The 21,597-nt window shown below is 42.2% G+C and overlaps 1 protein-coding gene across 12 annotated transcripts in view; it reads left to right on the top strand.

Moving 5' to 3' along the window:
- Window positions 1–21,597, top strand: part of MARCHF8 (membrane associated ring-CH-type finger 8) — a 100,079-nt gene that overhangs the window by 21,906 nt on the left and 56,576 nt on the right. For 11 of the 12 annotated variants that reach the window (XM_052798500.1, XM_052798503.1, XM_052798509.1 and 8 more), the window contains exon 2: window positions 343–521. In XM_052798500.1, the coding sequence (XP_052654460.1) occupies window positions 426–521 (96 nt within the window). In that variant the 5' untranslated portion in view covers window positions 343–425. Of the gene's footprint in view, window positions 1–342; window positions 522–20,096; window positions 20,296–21,597 lie in introns of those variants that run through there. The other variant, XM_052798505.1, reaches the window with a different exon arrangement.

Raw genomic sequence — 21,597 nt, 5'->3', positions numbered from 1 at the left:
CCCGCTGCTCAGCTTGGAGAGCTGCTCTTCCTCCTCCTCTCTTATCCATGTAGACTCACACGTGACCCCTGCCCTCTGGCTCTGCTCTTGAACCACTTTCAGAACTGGTTGATAATTTATTTATTCATTCATTTGCATGAATTGTGCTCTGACCTGTCTAGTTCTAGTTCTTTAAAACTCCTGTGTCGTTTCTCACCCAGCTGGTGCACAAAACTCTCTCCTGTTCAGAATCTGGAGGGGAAAATAAGGGGTGCATCTTGGTCCAATTGAAGGCTTAGCTGTAGTTTAGAAATAATTGCATTTTAAGCTACTTCAACATCATCTAATATTTTTATTTTTTAGGTGCAAGGCCTGACAATGGCACCGAATGAGCACTGCCTTCAAGCCTCCTTCCTGTAAATGATAGGACCAAACAAGGCGGTGTGATGAACATGCCACTGCATCAAATCTCTGTCATTCCAGCTCAGGATGTTACCTCTTCCAGAGTCTCCAGGAGCAAGACCAAAGAAAAAGAGGAACAGGTATTGTCAGATATGCTTGATTTTTCACAGGAAGTTATGTAAGTATAAAATGATAGGGGTTATCAAATCAGACCTGATTGTGTTTCAAAGCCCCAACTCCTTGCATGACTGCTGCTTTTAGTGAAGATGAATGTTACCGAATTATCTCTTTATTCTCATATTTGCTATTTTAAAGCAGCTACCTGCAAAATTCTAGAAATTGTTGTTGAGTAACTTTTGCAAAATGCAAGCTACGACTTTTCTATTTTGCATAAGAATTCAAGGCAGGTAGGGATTTCGTATGATGGGTCTAGTACCATTGTTATGGAAGCTGTTACAGGTATATTCTACCTTTCTAAAAGAAAAATAGTATGGGGTATGAACCCCTATATGCAGCCATGCATCCTGTTTTCCTTTGCTCTTGGCAGCATCTAGTAGCCATGTTGTGGTTCGTATTGACTGGAATATTACAAGGAAGAAAATACACACCCATGTGTATACTTACTATGCTGTTTTCTGGAGATACTATTTGTATTCTTAACTTGGGAGCATGTGTGTGAATGGAATAATTTTGAGGTCTTGTTGTGATACTAATGAGAACTGAAATGCAAAAATATCTGAAGTATATAATGATTATAAGTCTATTAGAATCTAATTAATAGGCTACTTACCAATTTTTAATAACATACTATGTCTAGTCTTCATGTGTCAACCTTATTTACCCCTGGACTATGTGTCTGATCCAGCTCAAAGACCTTAGCGTGCATCATGCTTTAGTGTACGCTGTACTGCATTGAATTTTACATTATCTGTCAGTTCCACAGAAACCTCTTTGTGGTTTTTTAGCTTTACTCTAACATAAAATCAGGTCAAGAGAACATTTACATTATGGTACAAGTGCAGGGCTTGTTTTGTGGACTGCTCAGCAGTGATTAATTCTGAGGAGATCTAGGGTGATACTGATTACAGTTAGGGCGTAGCTTAAGTGTAAGGGACTGGAAAGGCACTGTCATGTTACAGAAAGGGATTCACTAAGAGTAACTCTGGGTAGGATAAAAGAAATTGCTTCTGATGTGTTAGGATCATCTGCCCTGACTAACCTTCTCACCTGTCAGCTGTCCAAATTGCACCTCCCAAAGTCACCAGTGAGTCAGTAAAAATAAATTGTCCCATTGTTGGTTTTTTGGAGTTTTCTCCTTAGTAACATCTTAAAATGGATTCTAGCCCTTTGGATTCTTAAACTAGTAATTAATTAGGCTGGCATGCTGCTGCTTTTGGTTGCCAGGACTAGGCAAGAAGTTATCTTCACAGATGAGGTGCTCTAAATCCATAAAGCACCTTGTCTCAGGAGTCTGCTGGAATCTCTCACTTCCCACCTGTCACACATAGTCACCATCTGGGCAGCTCTCTAGGTTAAGAGGGCTCTGCTGTTTCTTCCCTTCGGTCCCCCTCCCATATAGAAACTAACTGCTGAGAGAGAGTGAAACAGCCCCTCTGCCAAATGCAGGGCAGTGCTGTGAATTAACTACCGTCCCCTGGGATGATGGGGATTAGGAGGCTGATAAGATCAGAGCTACTTGTGGTAACTGACCATGCAATGAGCCCAGAAGTGGGAGTCCCAAGTCTCCTTCTCAACCTGTTGTTCTTCACTTCTGACACAGCGACTTCAGTGTTAACAAATTTCCCCTGTGTTTGCTTCATGGTAACTAGTTGAAATGTTGATTATTGTCTCCCAGCAGCCAGGCTGCTGTTGTACTTTCATGCCTTGGGACATTTGAAACAGAATAGAATATTTATTTAAATATGTGCAATATTGCAGAGGAAATAATGGGAACTGGCACCATGCAAGCAAAAGATTAGGCAAACCTGGAAACGCTTCATGTTTTCCAAGTCTTGTCCTTCCTGTCTCCGTCAGCATGTTCATTCATCCCCCAAGTGTCCTGTATTCTGCCAAAACCACAACTGGAACAGCTGGAGCGCTGGGTGAACTGCCTGCTGTCCTTGATGCACAACTGTAGTGACACTGCGGCTATTCCTGTGCACGTGAGCCGCAGCCTGGCCCCTTGTACGCTCTTGCCTGCTCCTGCAAACTGCATTGCTTCTGGTGTTAACCTTTAATGCTGGATCTAATGAATGAGCTGGAGGGCAGTCAAGTTGTTAATGTGCTGACTTTGACCAATCCAGTTAAATTTTCATATTGCATCATGTATTGGGTCTGGCTGAGATGGAGTTAATTCTCCCCATAGCAGCCCTCATAGCACTGTGCTCTGCATCAGTAGCTAGAAAGGTGTTGATAACACACCAGTGTTTTGGCTACTGCTGAGCAGTGCTGGCACAGCATCAAGGCTGTCTCCCCAACATTTTTGCGCCCCCCCTCAATGGCAGGCTGGGGCAGGGCAAGATCTCGGGACGGGACATAACCAGGACAGCTGACCTAAACTAACCAAACAGATATTCCATACCATATGACGTCAGCTCAGATATAAAAGCTAAGTAAAGGGAGACGGAGGGGGGGCATTTTTGTCTTCCGGAGCAACCACTACGCGTTCTGAAGCCCTGCTTCCCAGGAAGTGGCTAGACATCGCCTGCTGATGGGAAGTAGAGAATAATATCATTTGTTTTTCTTTGCTTTCACGCGCGACCTTGGCTTTCACTTTATTAAACTGTCCTTATCTTGACCCATGAGCCTTTTGTTATATTTTCTCCCCCCTGTCCAGCTGAGAAGGGGGAGTGATAGAGCGGCTTTGGTGGGCACCTGGCATCCAGCCAGGGTCAACCCACTACACATCAGTTAGGACATTCAAGGCTAGTTGCTAGTCAGAGTCCCTGTCAACTTTTGGGTGCAATCAGGACCCGCTGGCCATGACTGTGAGTTTTGCTTATATTTAAAGTATACAGTAAAGGGGAGATAGGGTGCAAGAGAAAGAAATTGTAGATTATCACTGCCATATTTTTAATCACTTCAAACTGCCTGTTTTCTGTTTGAGACGGAAGCCACTGCAAGATAAAGAGCAGCATGCGGAGCGAGTACGATCCTGTGTTGAGCAAATCTGCTGAGCAGTTGTAGATGATTTTTGTGCCCTAGGTAACATCTGTTGTACAAGAGAAGGACAGTAGGTAAAACTGAGAAAGAAGGCGTTTACACTTCTGTTTTGTATCTTCAGTACAAAGTAAGTGTAACTTCAGTATTTTCATACTTCAGTTGCATAACTTTCCATTATGCAACACAGCTCGCAGTTATTTCTTCATGTTGTGGATGGCCTAGACGCAGTTCTGATGGATTTCTGCAAAAACATATAATAGTTTTTCAGGAGCAAGTGCAATATTTCACAGTTTGATTCAAGTGCTATGATTTTCTTACCTTACCTTTACTATGTAATAGAAACACCCCTTACCTTTTCTGCATAGGAAGAACAGTAAGTACCTCAAACAACCGTGTACACTGTGGTCTTAAAATGTATTGAGTTGTACAAAGCCACTTGCCAATCTGAACAAAATCAAACAAACCCTAAACCACAATCAAAACCAATATTACTACTTCAAAGATAAATATATAGGTTTGCTTTGTAATACCAGGCTATGTTCTTAGACCAAGTGTGTTGCTAGGTGTGTGCTTTGTAGATTGAGCAGATGCAATGTGTACATATCTCCCCTGTTTATTACCAAGGTCTGGCTAAAGCCAAAGTGAATAAAGGTAGAATGTCAAGTAGCAGATGAAATTTTGTCTTGCTTTTGTTCATGCTGTTTCAAACTAGACTTTTGGCTTGTCTGTACCTGCATCCTGCATTGTAAGAAGTCCTTCAGAGGAAAGGCTCAAGAAGGACAGCAGCAGAAAATGAAGTACCAATGTGCCTAGAAAGAGAACTTTGCCAGTCTGTGAAAAGTCAGTGTTTGTCCTATTCCCCAGAAGGAAGATGCTTTCTATCCTGTTCTGTTATCTTTTGCAATTGTGAATGTGTTTAATTATCCACATTTGTAGTAGAGGTGCAGAGGAAAAATTCTTAAGCTGAACAGTTCAGATCTCTTACTATTTCTTCTCTTTCATGCTTCTGGTCAAGATGTAGCTCTTGTATTTCAGGCTAAGGCTTGACTGGTTTTAGTAATAGTTTTCCTTGCTACAAGAGCAGGTTTTCTGGGCTAATGATTTGTGACTAACAGTGAAGAACAGCGAGAAATTCTTACCACCTTTATCATTACAACCCAGTTTTTCACATTGGGTGTTCTATAGTCCCTAGGCATGCCTCATAGCAGATTAACATGTAGATTCAATACCTGTGGAAGTCTTGGGCAAAAATCTACTGACTTTGAAGAGGTGGTAAAAGGCAAAGCTCCTGTCTACCATTTCTGTTTTAAGTCCTCAGTGATATGTATAAATAGCAGATCCTGGTAGATTCTGATTTAGGTTAGTGTGATTTTCAAGATTTAAAATAGTTGAAAACTGTGGTTAACAGCAGTCTTTCATGAAACTTTGTCCATTTCCCTAGTAAAAATGGGGAAGGTCATAAAGGGATTATTACTCTTGCATTTAACTCAGATGAACTGTTAGCTTTAAGGGCTATTAATAACCATCATTAGCTTCTTACTTATCCTTCACTAGGAATAGCTTCATACTTACCTGATTTAAGGGAGAGTCACTCTTATTGTTTGTGAGATGCTACCCCCACCCCCCCCACCCCCCCACCCCGCTTCTGTTTGGTGGGTAACACGCTGGCAACTATGTTTCCTAATGTATCCAAAAGCTACCAGCTCTCAGGATTTGGACTGGAAATGAGGAACCCATGCTGGCATGTGATTGAGGTGTTGCTCTGGTTTTGTTCTGCTGCAGCATTGCCTATTTGAGGCCTTTGTGCCTCGCTTGTTGAAGCAGACTGATGTGTACCACAAGTTCTTAGTAAATGTTACTGCAGTGAGTGAAGCTCCCTGAGCAATAGCTTTTACACTGCTCTTCTAAAAATGTGTAACTTCCCAACCGTGCTCTACTGTGCTATGATCTCTGCAGATCTCATAAGCAGATCAGGGATGGGCGGGATCAGTATTTGAATGAGAGATCATGAGGTGTTGGTGCAAGTCATTTTGGCTGCGCAGTGCTCGCTCTTCTCAATGGCCTGCACCTGGGAAGCAACACTGAGTTGTCGTCAAAGATCATGTAGCATTTGTCACACAAGCAAATGAATGTTCTAGTCAAATATAAACTTGCTAATTCCGCTTGATCGACCAAAGCTCCCTTCTGTCCTCTGCTCTAGAGGAACTATCTTCTTGTCTTCCAAGTCCTGTGTAGTATTACTGGCTGCTGTGGGCTCAGCAGAGATGCTGTGATCATCTCAAACATCTCCAGGTGCTTCTCAAAGCTGTCATCTTGGAGATACTATGACCACCTAATTTGTCTGGATGAAATTATGGTGAGAGAAGTACATTGTGCTGCATCTTGCTAAATTTCTTCTGCCTTCTTAATGATCTCTTGCATCCTATAACAGGAAAGGCACTATGGCCTATTGATTCAAACAAGCCATGTCTTACTGGAAAAGCAGGACTTCCTTGAAGAATAAGAAAAAAAGCAATAGATGCATTTGCAAGAATTTTTAGTCATAGATCAGTAGCACAGATACAGAAGCACTCTCTGACCTTTTCCATTCACTTTTCGGACTTTGAGCTGTGAATGTGGGCTCTGACTGTCTGAACTTGATCCAAATACTCAGGCTTTTTTGAGGCTCTGTGTGTGTGTTTGATTTTGCTTCCCCATTGAACCAAATCACTCATTAAGCAGCCAGGCTGCAAATCCTTTGAGAATTCCACCCCTTATTATTTTTATACTGAGATTTGTGTGTTTATGTGTAGCTATGTTGTATATTAACACTGGGCCTGGCATTTTTCCTTTATTAAATTTGCTTTGTATAGAAACTGGTTAACTATGGAAGAATTTTTGTCTGAGTATCCTGTAACTCTTCCATGGGAAGCAGAATGTCTCCTGCTGTGCTGCTTATAGCCTTAGCCTCAGAGTGGGAATGGCAAAGTCCTTTCCTGACAATTCAAATCTGGGCTTTTACTTAGCGTGTTTTTCAATGGATCATAAAGCATTTCTCAGAAAAAGTTGATGTCATGCTTCCGACTTTCTAAAAAGTAGCAATTAGACAAGTTTTTGACAGAGCAGACAACCTGTGACAGAAGCACCCCTGAAGAGCTGCAGTGAAAATGCTTTCATTTCTGCGGTGTGGCAGCAGGTAGGAATATTTCCCAGACCTCGTCATTTGAGAATATACCAGATGACTGAGACCGTTGTAACATCCTTCCGAACTGTATCCCTGCAGCGATGCTGTCGTGCTGAGAGTATGGTATTTCTATGGCTGATTTCTATGCTAAAACAGACATTTTAGTACATGTCTGTGTAGGAGCAGGTGCCTGAATGTACTCCCACTCTGATTACCTTTAGCAGGTAAACAGTCTAGTGAGGAGCACTAAGTAAATAGGAAAATTGCTTGAGAAACTGCTTCACGCCAAACGCATCTCTTTTCTCCACGGGTGTATTTGTACACGCTTGAACACCACCCTGCTTGTGATATCTCCATTTGGTTATTAGGAGAGTTGTTCTTGTGCTTGTCAAGACAAGTTAACTGTTACTTGCATCAAACCCTTCCTGGGCATAGCACTTCGCAGTTGCTGTCAGGTACCCCTGCGAACGTGCTCTCACAGGGCATTGCCTATTTCTTTACTCCTATAAACGTCTTGGCATCTGGCAGTGGTGTGAGTGCCTGAGGTGCTCCTTCTGCCCTTGCCTGCCTGCCTTCTCCCCATGGGCAGTGTGGTGCCAATACAGGCAGTTGCCACCGTTCCTGCCCCTTGCCGACTTCAGGGCTTTCTTCTCTCCCACGTGTTCCTGGCAAGAGCACCACTAACCTCCCCTTCTGTGTGGTACTGGGGAAACTGGCAAGAAGCACACAGAGTGCAGCCAGCCCTGGATTAAACCAGTGGTCTGGAATTTGGGATTTGTTTGTCTCTTACTGCCCGGCTAGACAGTGTTGGGCAAGTCCCTTGGGTGCCTGTGCTATCCTTCCTCCCATCTGTGAAAGAGGGCTAGCACTGGTGACTAGCCTTGTAAAGGGCTTCAGGAATATGGATAAAAGCTGAGCACTAGAAGTGTTTGTCACTAGATCCTCTGAGATGACTGCTTTGCCGAGTCCCACTCTGCAGGCGGTTCTGCTGAGGCGGCCCAAAGCTCTGCTGCAGGACGTGGTGGGCACGGGGTGTGTGGAGAGCAGAGGGGTCTTCGTCCTGCAGATAGGCATCGCTTGATCTCGGTCGTGGTGAACGTGCAAAATGCTGTGACCTTCCCAAATCCGTTCTGCTCTTTTTCTGCTTAAGTGCAGGATGGGAAGCTGGTCCTCTTGAGCCCCTCTTGGAAGCTAGAGCACGCTGCTTCCCAGCAAACCCCGGTTGAAGGGGGAAGAGAGGAGGCAGGAAGAGGGAGGGAGGGAACAGGATGGGAGGGAGCTGCTCCTGCTGGAGCAGTCCTAACAAAAAAAAGTTGGATCACGCTGTTTGGTTCTGCATTGTGTTTGTCTTGGAGTGTGTACAGCATGTGTGTGTGAGGAAAGGAGCAGATGGCTTCTGAGTGGAGATGAATTACGAAAGGCAAACTGTGGGAAGTGGTTTCTAAAAGGGATTTGAAGGAAAAGAGGAGAAAACCCTTTATTTTAAAAATTCAGTAAACATTACAAAAACTAACATCAGTTGATACAGCAGCAGAATTTTATTTTATGTAGTGATTCTTCAGAGAAGAAACTTTGGTTTCGCCATTTGCTTGTAATCAGATTCATTTATATACAATCTCTGTTTTGATTTTGTCAGCTTATTGCATGTGAACTCCTTGCTTTGGTGTCTCAAGACCAGAAACTTAGAGTTAATTATTATGATCTGTAGCTGTTGCTTTAACCTGAATTTTTAAACCACCTCTCTGGTATTAACACAATCTCTGTCTGGCTTTCACTAGCAGCTTACTTGAACAAGCTGAGAGTCATTCTTTGAAAATTACGATTTTCTAAAAGAAGTGCTGGTGCTGTTTAATTATGTGATAGCCAGGTATGTTTTGGTGGTGGTGTTTTGCAAGTCTGTTGATGTTTCTCGTGTATGTTAATGTGCAACAGTTTTCCATAAAGGGAGCCCTGGATCTGACCTCGTGATTGCAGAGTTTACATTTGTTCTTCCCTGGCAAAAGCATGCTTGCTTGTTTGCTTGCTAGTGAGAAGTGTGTGTCAGCCATGATCCCACAGTGAGCTGTATGTGCATATAATTATCTGTGTTGGTGCAGAGTGACACTGAAATCATTGCAGCTCCACAAAGACATGAGTCAAGGCCCTGATTGTACTTTGCAGTGATTTTCATCACCCAGTGGCTATACTGTTTCCTTAAAGTGATGCTGTCAAGTTCCTGTAAACTGATTTTTAAAGTTCTTTGTTAATTAAAGGTAATTTCTGTAAATGAGAGACGCCAGAAGTAGTGGGGTTTTTGCTCCTGTAGGATATTTTGCCTCACGCATTGATGCGTAGTGAGTGACTTTGTTGGTTTGCTCTTTCAGACAGGTGTGTTTCTTTACCTGGTGAAATACTTAGAGTAGGTTGGGGTTTGGGTTGTTTTGGGCTTTTTTTGGTTTTGTTTAGGGTTTTTTTGAGAGAAGAACAAAGACTAACAATTCTGTCAGGAAGGCATGCTGTGGTGTGGTATCCTTAAAGTACTTGAACTTCAGAGTTTTTAGAACTGTGTTTAGCTTTCAAGTTGCTGACTTCCTTTTAAACCCTGCACCCCAGCGGTTTAAAAGTTTAACTTCTGAGAAGTTATATATAGGCTTAGATTTGCACCCCTGAACTTGGGTAATTCTGCTTGGCCTTATGCCATTTATGAAGAATTCTTGACAGGGGCGGAGGGAAGTTATTCTTTAGAAGTTGCTCCTCCGTGCTTTGCTGAAATCTAAGCTCTTAGGATTACAGCCTTCTGAGTCATAGTCCTCACACCTAGAAACAAAATCCACCTTTGGGATCCAGTCAGTTTCTCTTGGTCCCAGAAGTGATGGTCTCTCATCTGCTACTAAACATGTTTTTCTTTGGTAGCAGACATTGCTCCTGTTTTAGGAAGTTGCTTATGGAGATTATTCATGATAGGCACAAATCAAAGCACGCTTTTATTACTGAGCAAACCCAAACGTGTGTTCCATGAGGTCAGTGCCTGAAATTCAGAATTTCATTTTCTAGGAGTCAGATACTGAATTTTGACATCTTCAAAGACAAAGGGAAGAATGGGATCACCTATTTGTGGAGGTTTAAGTTTATTTGCAATGCAATTGTCTCTTCCTGTAAATAAGCACTACTTTGATGTTGATGCAAATGAGTAAAAGTGGCCCATTTATAATTTTTTCGTATGCTTGAATGTAGACTGCCTCTGATTCCTTGTGGACCTAACAACAGGTGGCTGTGTGGGTCAGGGAGAGTCCTCACGTCTGCAGCATTTGGCTTAACCCCTGTGCTAAGTGAACGCTGTGTGTATCCACCATGTTCTTCAGGGGTGCAGCATCCATGGTGTTCCTGGAGGCAAGAGTCTGGGACCATGTCACTAAATGCTTTGCACGCACATTATGCATCTGTCACTGTAACTGCAAGCGTGCATGTTTAGCACAGACATTCATATACTCCGATTCTATGAGCATGGAAACAGTTTTTGGTATAGTTTTAACATTAGAACATTTTCAGTAATAAGTTTGTAGCTTAGGTTGTTCAGGGACTTTATAGTAAAGAGACGGGATGTACATCTAAATTTTTTGTGTAACTTGAGTCTATATCAAAGCTGGATTTGGAGACACAGATTTCCAGTGTGCCTTACTGCCTTGAAGGATAATTGCATTTCCTACTCTGAAGTACTTATACCTTGGAAAATCACTACTTTAGATCTCACAGACGTAGAATTATTTATGGCTATTTATCTCTAAGAAGTCAATCAGATTTTTTTCTCTCAAGTCAAATTCACTTTCTGTTAACTGGAACTAGTGTGTGGTTGTGTTCATTTAGTTAAGTATATCGTACTTAAAATCTCAGTGACCCTGTGTGGGTTTTGGAGGAATATTTGGCTCCATTTTTATCTTTAAAGTACACTCTAAATTGCTTTAGGTGTGAAAAATTACTTGCTGCTTGATGTTCTTGAATTAACTTATAAGCAAACATTTGTAGTTGTTACCTGTTCTTGACTCATGTGCTTCCAATATGAGATGAAACCTTAGAGATCTACAATATCTTCATATAAAAGCCAAAAGACTTCTTTTGCCTTTGCTTTCACCTTCAAGCCCGTTCTTCAAGGAAAAAAGAAAGAAAAAAAAAAGTGTGTATGTTCTGTTCCTTATTTAATGGCTCTTTAGCACATTGTTTGTGCCAAATGTTTTTCCTTTAGATAATATGCTGTAATATTTGAGAGTATATCGTCCAGTCTACAGAGCTAGGACTGAGAGTTGTCTTTTGGTTGTGATTCTGTTGTGGTTTTGTAACCCCTCTGTATCACATTCTTATTGTAAACAAACACAGAGATCTTGTCAATGGGGAGGAAAGTACCAGAACCATGTGTTTCTGACTAGTCTTTCAATTCATTCATTCTTCTGATTGCAGGTTTAACGTTTACTGCAGAGGTCATATTCTAGGTTTATACATTACTAGCAACTGTCTTCATGCAGGATTGTCTGTGCAAGATAGCTACAGCTTTAATAGACATGTTGATCTTTCCACAAAGAAAGTGGGTTTATGTGGCATGTCAGCTAATTTCAGTGAATGTTACTATATTTATGTAGTGTTGTTTGTAACAGTACTGTGTTTACCCTTTGTCCCAACCTTCTGGGACATGCTTCAGTATGCCCAGGAAGTGAGGCAACAGTATATAACCACATAATTAAATACTATCACCCACACATACACACTTAATTTATCCAAGAGGTGGTCTAGCACTCCAGGATGTACCAAATTTCTTTCCCAACCTAGAGGTTAAGACCGCCAGAAGAAGTTTGGAGTGGAGGCACCTGATGCCTCCCTGCAAGCCGGGATTATCCCGCTACTGCGTAAGGCAGTACTTCCCAGCACCCTTAATGTTGACACTGAGTGGGAGCCCCTCCTGGGGGTCCCTGCCTTCCTCCGACACCAGCGTCCAGCTGTGTGTATGCCACTCAATATCTTCCAGGTCTGCCTCTCCAGCTCGTGTGATGGCAGTCACCACTTTAACAGCTTCACGCTTCAGTTCCTTTGTCTGCATGGTTGTATCAGGAGGATTGTTCACGTTAGCTAATGTGTAATAGGCTTGAGATTCACAGCCGACGATACAAATAGCAGTGGGTGACGTTAGTAGATAGGAAATGCAGAACAGAGGAGGTGGAAGAAATCCTTGAGATGCTATTCTTAGTTCAGGTGCACTTTTAAATGTATAGTCTCGCAGTTGCAGTGGTGAACTAGTAGATGTTGAGGGCTGAGTTGTGAATGCTGCACAGCCATGACGGTAGATCAGAAGAGAAGTGACCTCAACCAGCAAGGCCAGGCTAGGGGCCATTTCAGCAACAGATGTAGTAGGCTTGAGTGTACAAGGAAGTGAGAACCCGGAATAAATATTAGAAACAAACACCCCAGCACACCTGAGATCATGGCTCCTGAGGATGCTGATTAGTTGGCTGTAATTCCTGAAAGTGTGATTAAAGCGTACCTGATTTGAGGCTGGTGAAGACATGAGTGCAGAAAGGAGAGGTTGTGTGCAGTAGAAGCATGTACACTGATATAGTCAGGCATGGATTTTTTTCCTTAAACTTACCTTAGTCATGGAAATCTTTTGCAACAAAGTAGTTGATCTTTCTTCTGCTAGTGGAGCTTTGTATTAGCCATTTAATTAATTAGTTTCTATAGAGCTGTCAAAAATGGACATTAAAAACTTGCCTATGTTATACCGCAAAACTGCGTGGAGGCAGGTTAAGGATTTTCTGAGCCGATACACTATCCTTTCTTCTGTACTTTGTCACTAGGAAAACAATAAATGAGTTAGAAGAATGGCACCCCATGCTGTCCCTTCTTATTTTCATGCTATTTCAGGACAGCTTTTCAGCCACTACCGGGACTCATTTCAGAGGTGGCTGTCAAGTTTGAGCTATTGTGAAGCATCTCCCATACTAGATTTGTGCTTCCCTGGGGGGGGGAATGTTAACCTCTCTTAAATAGAGGAAAAGATGCTTGCTAGAAACAAGAGGCAGATCTCTGTGTAACTTCTAGTGTTTGAGGAGCGGTTTTACACAACGGAAAGTTGTAGTTCCATAGTTCAGTACAGTCTTTCCAGAGCAGATACAAGTAGGCATGTCTGTAAGTCCTCTGAGGCCCTACACGGATAGATGTCGCACAAGAGAAGTTGTGTCCTATCACTTCTGCAGTATATGTTGATGCCAGACTTTACCATACAGCCCATGGATGTGACTTGTCTACAATACTTGGGTTCTTTCTTCTTTAGCTTTTCTTTTCTCTCCTTATACTATATTTTAAATGCCACAACCACATGTTGATCATTCAGAATTATGGATTGGCATCAGATTCTTAAAAGAAGTATGAGATTATCCTTTTCCTAGGATTTAGAAAGAGGAGCCTAAAAAGGATGCTTTAAAAGTTGTAGGGGCTGCTTCTGGCTCTTTTGAATACCAACTAATCAATTGATTTTCATTTTTTCCTTTAAAGCAGTCAGGGAACAGTCTTGTAACACATAGCGGTAACTTTTCCTGAACGGAAAGTTTCAGAACAGGAAATGTTTTAGTCAGCTCTGACTGGATGCACGAACCCACGTCAGTTGTAAATTTTTTTTTCTGGCAATCATCTGCCTGCCTATTTCTAGTAACTCTTCCCAAACAGTAGATGCCAGAGGAGGTGGTTTCTGGATAGTTGAGTTTGAAACATCACCATACATTTCCCTCAGCAAGTGGGTTACATGATTTTTTTTGGTTTCAGTTTTTATGCGTAACAACAGTGAAATCATTTGATTGATCCCAGTGTATAGGAAAGAGTTGTTTGTTGGGGTTTTTTTTCCCCTGCAGTCCTCTTTAGTTATGTTTACTGTAATGAGGATGGCTGAAAGCACATTATTTGGGTAAAGATTGCAAGGCAGGCTCGAATGCAACCAAGTGAAACATTCACTAATTTTTGCATCGTAATTTCCCTAAGCTGGTTAATGTAACAGCAGTTAAACAGCTTCATTCTGCATGAAATGCTGCAGTGCGACTTCCCCTTTGGCTGCTGACAAGCATCAGGTACTCCAGAGACACTGGAGTTACTGAAACATCCACAGGCAGAAATGTGGAAGTGACCCCTAAATAGGATGCTTCTGTTTTCAGACACCAAGGTTGGGACATTTGGGAAAAGGGAAGCACAGCTACTGGACACCTGACCTGTAAACTTTAAACCATAGCTATTTTAAGTTAAGCACTTAAAAGGGAAGCACTAGGGGACTTAACGGAAACATTTGCAAATTAGGGCCACTGGGTACTGCCAGTGTTAATTTGCGCTTAAACTAATACAAGAAACCCTCTCCCCTTGCAGCTGGGAATAGAACTGAACTGGTTCTCTTCTGTGATTAATACAAAAACCTTGACTATTGGGCTTATATTGCTTCATATAGCAAAGTAAAAAAATCTGTATCATCATACAATGACAAAGGTCATGCGGAAGAAGGGAAGGCATGTTGGAGTACAGATTCAATTTTAAAAAAGGGCGGGGCAGCTATTTTGTATGTAATTTTTTGATATGCAAAGCAGAACACAGCTACCTAAAATAAATATATATTCATATATTTCTAGGCACTGGTAATAAAGGGCTGATTGTCTTGGTTCCTAACTGAAGTCAGCAGCATAAAAGCAGCACCTCCCACCCCCATACCCTGTCCCATCAGTCTGGTTGAGAATGGCTTGGTTTATTTTAATGAGTCCTTTGAAGTCTGTGATGTTGAAGGCCAGCAGGGATGGCCACATCTGACTTGTAATGACCTGTGTTACAGGGGTAACTAGATGCAACATACATTGAATCCATAACTCATGGTATTTGGAAGAGGCACTTTAGCCTCCAGCCTTGACTTGAAGATGAAGGGTAAATCTTCTTACTTGGTAGTTTGTTTCCGTGCCAACCACCATCACAGTTTACAGAAACCACACCCAACTTCTATTTTTTTATTTTTTAATTCTGAGGTTTTCTGGCTTCAGCTCCCAGCTGCTAGTTGTTGGTGAATCTTTCTTCATTAATTGAAACAGGCTCTTAAATTGTGCTTTTGGACCTATCAGTGTGTTACAAACAAGTTAGGTCATCCACTTTTTAGATAAATTTACAGATAAAATTCTTGAATCTCTCCCGGTAGGGTGTTTCCTACAGCCTTGAAAATGTTTGGGGGGAGTGAGGGATGGAAAGAGATCCCGTTCAGCCCCCTCTCTTTCTATTTGAAAGGAAAGATTGCGACACTGGAGGTGCAAGTGTCTTAATTACAAGGCAAGCTGTGCCGCTTTTGCTTTTAGGGTTTTGGTGGTGTTCCAGTTGTTGTCCCCCCTCAGTTCTCCAGGACCTGCCTTGGCAGTGCTGGACTTTGGAGGGAAAACTGATCTCTACTTGCTATAATGCAAGGGTGAATGGCATTGATCCTGTCCTCTAACCCCATTCAGGTTCTCGTCTCCAGTTGTCACTTCACTGCAACTTCCTAAATCCTTTACTGTACTCCTGCTTTATAGGCTGAAGCCTGTATAACTTGCAGTTCCAGCCTGTGGCACTTCGATTTGGTGAAAATAAAATGCAGTTTGAGTACAGGTGTTCTTTTGTTTCTTTTTTTTCCCCCAGATCAATTTCAGATGCTCAGTGTCTGTGAAGTGGCTGTAAGCCTCATCATTTTTACCACCCTGCTAAGCTTTGTGTCACCTGTAAATGTAACTGGCAGCGACTTTCCTATGTTGGTTTTTTTTTTTTAATTCATTTCCAGATGATTATTGAAAATATTGACTAATGCCTGGCTCAGCACTGATCTTGTGGAACCAGCAGGAACATCTTCATTTGATTCTCTGTTGACAAGGCCAACTTCAGATCTCTCAGGAGTCGGGTCTTCACCATTTAACGTGTTTTCTATCGGTATCGTTTGTTCCATTTTTAGATGGAAACATTTGGGAAAAGAAATAAAAAGGAACAGTCCACCGTATCAGACATAGTAAGGGTGGGAGTTTTGCTGAGCTAAAACAGACTACTAGGGAAATGTTAATAGGAGACAATAGGCTGGCAAAAGAAAGCCCAACAGATGAGGCGAGCATGTCTGCTGCAAGACAGCGCTTTCTCCCAGTCGCATCCTGAGCTCAGCTGGTGTGAGGGATGTTTCTTCCGCAAGAGTTAGTGGGGAGAATTTCGGGACTGCGAAACGCACCCAGGTATTAGGGCCTTCTTTTACACCGTTTGTTCTGTGTGTTTTGGAGCCTGAATAAATAATGCCATTTTGAAAGATGCTTTCTAATGCTTACTGGAATGAACGGCCTGAAGTAAAGGAGCTTGCAGTTTCCATGGGAAACTGGGCCTTCCCTGTGAATGCAGCTAGGAAGAAAGCTAAATCCTGGGTAGCTGGGCTGCGTTGTCCCCCTCAAAGCTTCAGTTCCGGCTGTATTGTGTCCGTGCCATGCTGTTTTGTTCTATTTTTGTCCCCTTATCATCTATAAACCCCACTTTCCTTTTGACTGTAGATACAGCAGAGAGCACTGCTGTTCCTCCTAGGTTTATGAGCATTTTGAACTCCCCTCAGTCCACCCAGTCTCACACTGAGTAGGACTGGTGGCAGCTGCTTATCTCTTGAAAGCATTCCCAGTTTTAGCCTCTGCCTGGCCCCACTGCTCTGCCTCCGAACTGCCAGGAATCCTCCCACTGTCCCCAGGAGAGATCAGGAACATGTATTGAATGTGGTAGGCATCATCTCCAGATCCAAATATTTGCTTTCAGGAGTTCTGATATCTGGGTCTAAATGTTTTAGCATTTTGGTTGGTTTCAGTCTGACCTTCGGGGTACAAGCCCACCTGTAAAGCACCTAGCAGGTAGCTAATCATTATGAGAGCCCTGCAGTTCGTTAAAGACTTCTCTTTGACCTCTCCTTACAGCTGGTGCTACAGCTACTCATTTAAAGGAACTACATTAAAAGTGCCATTCCCCAGGACCTCATCCAGCAAAACCCAGGTATCTTTCCTCTGGCTGGCTCTGAAATGCACTCTTACAATTATCCTTTTCCAGAAAATGTCCGCCGTGGTCCCTCTGCTCACATGTCCACCACGGGTAATTCGGCAGCGTGCTCTGGTGTCCCTGTGCTGTCTGTCCCCAAGGATGATGTGGGGGTAACCAGCTGGAACACAAGTAGTAGATTGTTGAAGTCCTTTTTTGAGACTGACTTCTGTCTGGCTACCTGGAGTAAACCTAGCTGAGGCACACACAGTTCTCAGTGGATTCCAGAGTGAAGGAAGGCAGATGAGATCAACCCATTTTTATGGCCCTGCTGTTTTTCAGTTCAGTCATTAAGACAGAAGTAAGTGTAAAGTCTGAGGTTCTGGTTTATAACCAGAACTTTTGGGGCTGTTTAACACAGAGCCCTGACCCCCATGTCAGTTGCACCCTTTCTGGTGAATTCTTCTAGTGCAATATTTAGGCGGGGTTTAGCTGTTGCAAGTTTTGAATCTGATCATGTTTTTTGCTTTTCTTTTTTTTTTGGGGGGGGGGGGGGGAATTCTGAAGAAGCTGTTTACAGTTCCTCTTTATAACAAAGTTCTGGTTTTTACTTTTTTTCTTAGATTTCTCAAATGTTTGTGAAAGTGTCTTAACTAGTTCCTGTATGTGCAGTTTTGTTGGGGAGAACTTCTGTACAATCCACTGTTCTGAACTCAGCTGTATTTTCTGAGGCCAAAAGCAGAACAAAGAGCCAAACTGTAGATGTGAGGGGAAATAAAACCATTTAGGAAGCTCAATATGCCCCTTAGTTGCTTGGCATTTTCATTTCCTGTTCAATCACCCAATTTTCTCTAGTCTGAAGTGCTTTTTGTGGGTCTGTTTTATTTTGTTTTTTCTGCAATCAATCTTTTAGTGCTTTTTTGGAAAAATTCTTCAGGCCATATAGTTATACCCCACTCTTGTAGGTGCATTAGTGACACTGACAGTACTTGAGTAAGCACCATTATATTGCGTTGCAGCACTGTGAATTTACTGTTGCAGTGACAAGTATTTGAACTGGGCACAGGCAGCAGCCAGAAGTCAGCTCCTACCTGCAGGTACTGCTATCTTTCTGCCTATTTCATGGAAGCAGGGGATGTTATGTGGTATTTGTTAATGCTTGGTACAGAATTTGGATACTGGTGCTAATTTCATCAAAAATAGATTTAAAGTCCTCACTTCTTTCTTCCACTGTGAAATTCACATAGGCTTGGAGAAACATCTGCTGGATCAAAGTCTGTTAGCTCCCTCAGTGTGTTCCTGATTGCTGAAACTCCCTGCAGCCTTGTTTGTTTGGAAAAAGTCTGGCGTAACATTGGATCTGTGGAGCCTGCAGTGTTTCACAAGCCAGAGAAGAGCAGTGCAGCACTTGCACAAGCATGATTATACAAATTCACAGACAGGAAACGCTGCTTGGTATTTAACATCTCCTTATTCCGTCTTTCTCCCATTAGGCTTTTGCCATCCAAATTGGTTCTTCCTTCCATCCGCCCTCCTTTGGCGTTAGACCTGGGGAATGTCCATCAGCTGTTCCCAGGCAGTACTAACTGAGATGGCCGCAAAGAAGGTGCTTGGGCACGCAGAAACTTGAGAGAGAATATAACGAGCTAAAAATGTGAGATAAATTGTCCCTGGAGCGTGACTGTCCTTTCCTAACCTGTGGACAGGGAGGACCATAAGTGCTCATCCCACTGAGGGTGTATCTGCTGCTTGAGATGCACTGCAGAGAAATGACCTGCTTTGCTATCATTATTTAACTGATCAGGGGATAACTTATCTTTTTGTACTGCAGGTTTTAGTTCAGAATAGTTGGGGTTTCTTCACCCAGACATCAAAGAAGTTCTGATTGGCAGCTCGGAAATTTGCGTCAGGTCTGAAAGGAGGATTTATAGGAAACGAGCAGATGGTCTACTAGAGAATTTCCCCAGGAGGTTGCAGTTATTTAAAAATGGGAGAAACTAAATAGACTGTACAAAATTTGACTGTAAAATTAACTGGCCAGCTAGTAGCTAAATACTTAACCAAAATGATTCAGCTTGGCCCCTAGCATAAGCATGTAATAAAGTGATGTGTCTGTGAGCTGACGCCACACACATTATTTCAAGTTTCACCTAATAAGCGCGCATGAATGAAAGATGATTTTGCTATGCACAGTTCTTGCTGTGGTGAGGCCTCTCCTGCGTCTCCTCCTTTCACGGTGGCAACGTGATTGTTCAGGCACGCAGGAGAATGCTACAAAATGCTGTTCATTTTAAATGAAATATAAAGCTGTTCAGCAGAATGCCTTTAATTTTTAAACTGCTCTTTTTAGCCTCATAAACATAAGAATGAACATATTTGTTAAATTCCAATGTGTGATTAAATAATCAAATATTTAATATTTGAGAAAAAAATTTGCTTTATTTTGGGGATACAAGACTCAAGAGTGTGTTAACCCAAAGTAGTCAAATATTGGATGTCACTTGAAAAAGTCCATGAACTCATGTCACTTTGGAGTTGTTTGCCATGTGGCTTTAGACTTCCAATATCCATGTTTCCAATGTTTTTTTCTCTGAAGGTGGGATACGTGAACTTGGGGGATTTGTGTATGGGCGGGTGTTTTTAAATGGACAGTCAGATTTTTAGTGCAAATCCCATCATTTCAGATGCTAAGGTTTTAAGAAACACAAACTTTGTATGCTACATTAAATGAACGGATGGATTCAGAAACCCATTGAGTTCATTATTCTTTAAAAAGTTAGGAGAACACTTTTTTTTTTAATTTAAATCCCTATGAAGGACCTTTTTTAGAAGGCAGATAAGCTTTAATTCTCTCATGTTATGTTTTAAATGGAATACCCAACGGAGAGAACTGTCTAAAATAATAAAAAGCATTTAATTACTCTTATGCACATCTGTTTGTCTTCTGGTTTGCTTCTCCCAGAAACTTACTCATAACACCTGGTGTCATGGGAGTAGTCCCATGGGCCAAGTGCAGACATAGTTCTGCTGAGAGTCCATTGGCATAATGCTGGTGCAGAATGTAATTAAACCAGATTTCTCTTCCAGCTCGCTGTGTTTGCATAATTCTTCGTAATGGTATTAATACACCCATTGAATTTAGAAACCAACCTTCATAACTTTTGACCTAACCTCCTGAAGTACTAAGAGGAAAAGGGTAAATATCCAAAGGGCTATATGAAGTTCTTAACTGACCCTAGATACGTACTTTCCTGTATATAAAGCCTTACAAATGTGTGTTTATGGCAGATTGTCCCCCTCCGCTCCAGCGATTCATTTCCATTAGTCTCAGAGTTAGAGCCTCTGGAAAAAAAAATCTCAGAATTCAACACTGCCTTCCAGATATTAAAGAAAACATCTGGAGAGTGAATTCATAGCAATGCAGTTGCCCAGGTTGAGCTAAGGCAGAAATTTTGTTTGCAAAGTGCTCGTTCGCAGTAGTCCCATAAGAACCAAAACCAGACACCGCTCTGAGGATGTGCAAGAGTCTGCACATGGAGAGGGAAGAGTATTCTGTTGTTTAACCAAAGCTCATCTGGTATGACAATGCTGAGGTGAGTTTTGAACCCTGCCGCCGATAGAGCTAATCGTGCAGTTTATTATTTACCATTTGCTGGGGTTTCTGGAATTAAGTCAGTTGTAATGAACATAACATACCTTGTTTCAAAACTATTAAGTGTGTTGCACTCTAAATGATTCACTTGAGATGTTTAATCTGCCACTGTTTGTTTACAGTGTAGAATCTGAGTATGCCATATGATTATGTTTCCTCTGACAAGGTGTAGTCCTCTTGGCTTCCTTTGCAGAAACACAAGATCTCTCTATAAAGTAGTCCTCCTGCATCTGTCATGTTCAGCCTGATTCCTTACCTTGTAGTTCATGGTGTACAAGGCTGGGTTTATGCAGAGCCCCTGCCTTCTCACTTTCGGCAGCCCTGCTAATTCTCTGGAACCTTCTTGGTTCCCATTTCTAAAATCATGATGGAGGAGCTGGAGGAAGACTTTAAGGCCCTGGTTTTAAAATGTTAAGAACCTTTGCCTCCTTGAAGTTTATCCATAGGATATTGATAAATGCAGTATTTCCATAGCCTTTGTTACGGATCTGATAATGTTTGTATGGATTTGATTTTGTATGGGACTTTTCCTTTTTAAAAGGGAATATTCAGTCTGGGGGGAGGGAGAAACAGTGAGTTATGCAGAGTGCTCAGCATATGGGACCAGCTGTGATGGATGAAACAAAAGGTCCATCTAGCTTAGGATGTTGTCCTGCCCATGAGTGAGAGAGAGAACATGAGAAACAAAGTATGTACAGAGTGGTCCTGGCTGCAAGATTTGTACCATGCCATTTTTTGGCAAAAACTGAATTTTGAATGGGGTGCAGTCATCTGAAAACCTCAGTTTAAAAGTGGATGTGGCAGGGAACTGATGAGGGTGAGAAGATGGAGTTGGTCTGAAAAAAGTGCAGTTGAAGGGAAAGGAGATCCTCTCCTCTGCCTTGTGGTGTGTATAGCATTCCCCAGGTCAGAGGGTGTCCCAGGGAAAGCATGACAATAAATGCAACTGTCTGGATAACGTCGTCTGGAGAGTCCTAAGGTTAGCTTTGATCCTTGCAGGAGGATCACCCTTAGCAGAGGTGAAAGAGGAGTCCTTCGAAAGTTACAACCAGTTGTGACTGAGCGCTAGGTGACTCTAATGTGTTGAATATCCCTTTCTTTTTGGTCCCTCTCAGTTGTCTTCACCTTCTCTCTCTCATTTTCTAAGTCACCTGAGGCGAGGGTAGAAAGCAGGGACTGTCTCTGAGTTTTGATGTGACCTGAGAAATACGACCTCAGAGATGTGTAGAGTTATGCCCAAACT

This window comes from Harpia harpyja, chromosome 10 (assembly GCF_026419915.1).
Source record: "Harpia harpyja isolate bHarHar1 chromosome 10, bHarHar1 primary haplotype, whole genome shotgun sequence".
Classification (NCBI taxonomy): Eukaryota; Metazoa; Chordata; class Aves; order Accipitriformes; family Accipitridae; genus Harpia; species Harpia harpyja.
Note: the sequence above shows the minus strand (reverse complement) of the source record. Positions and strands in the feature narration are given on the sequence as shown.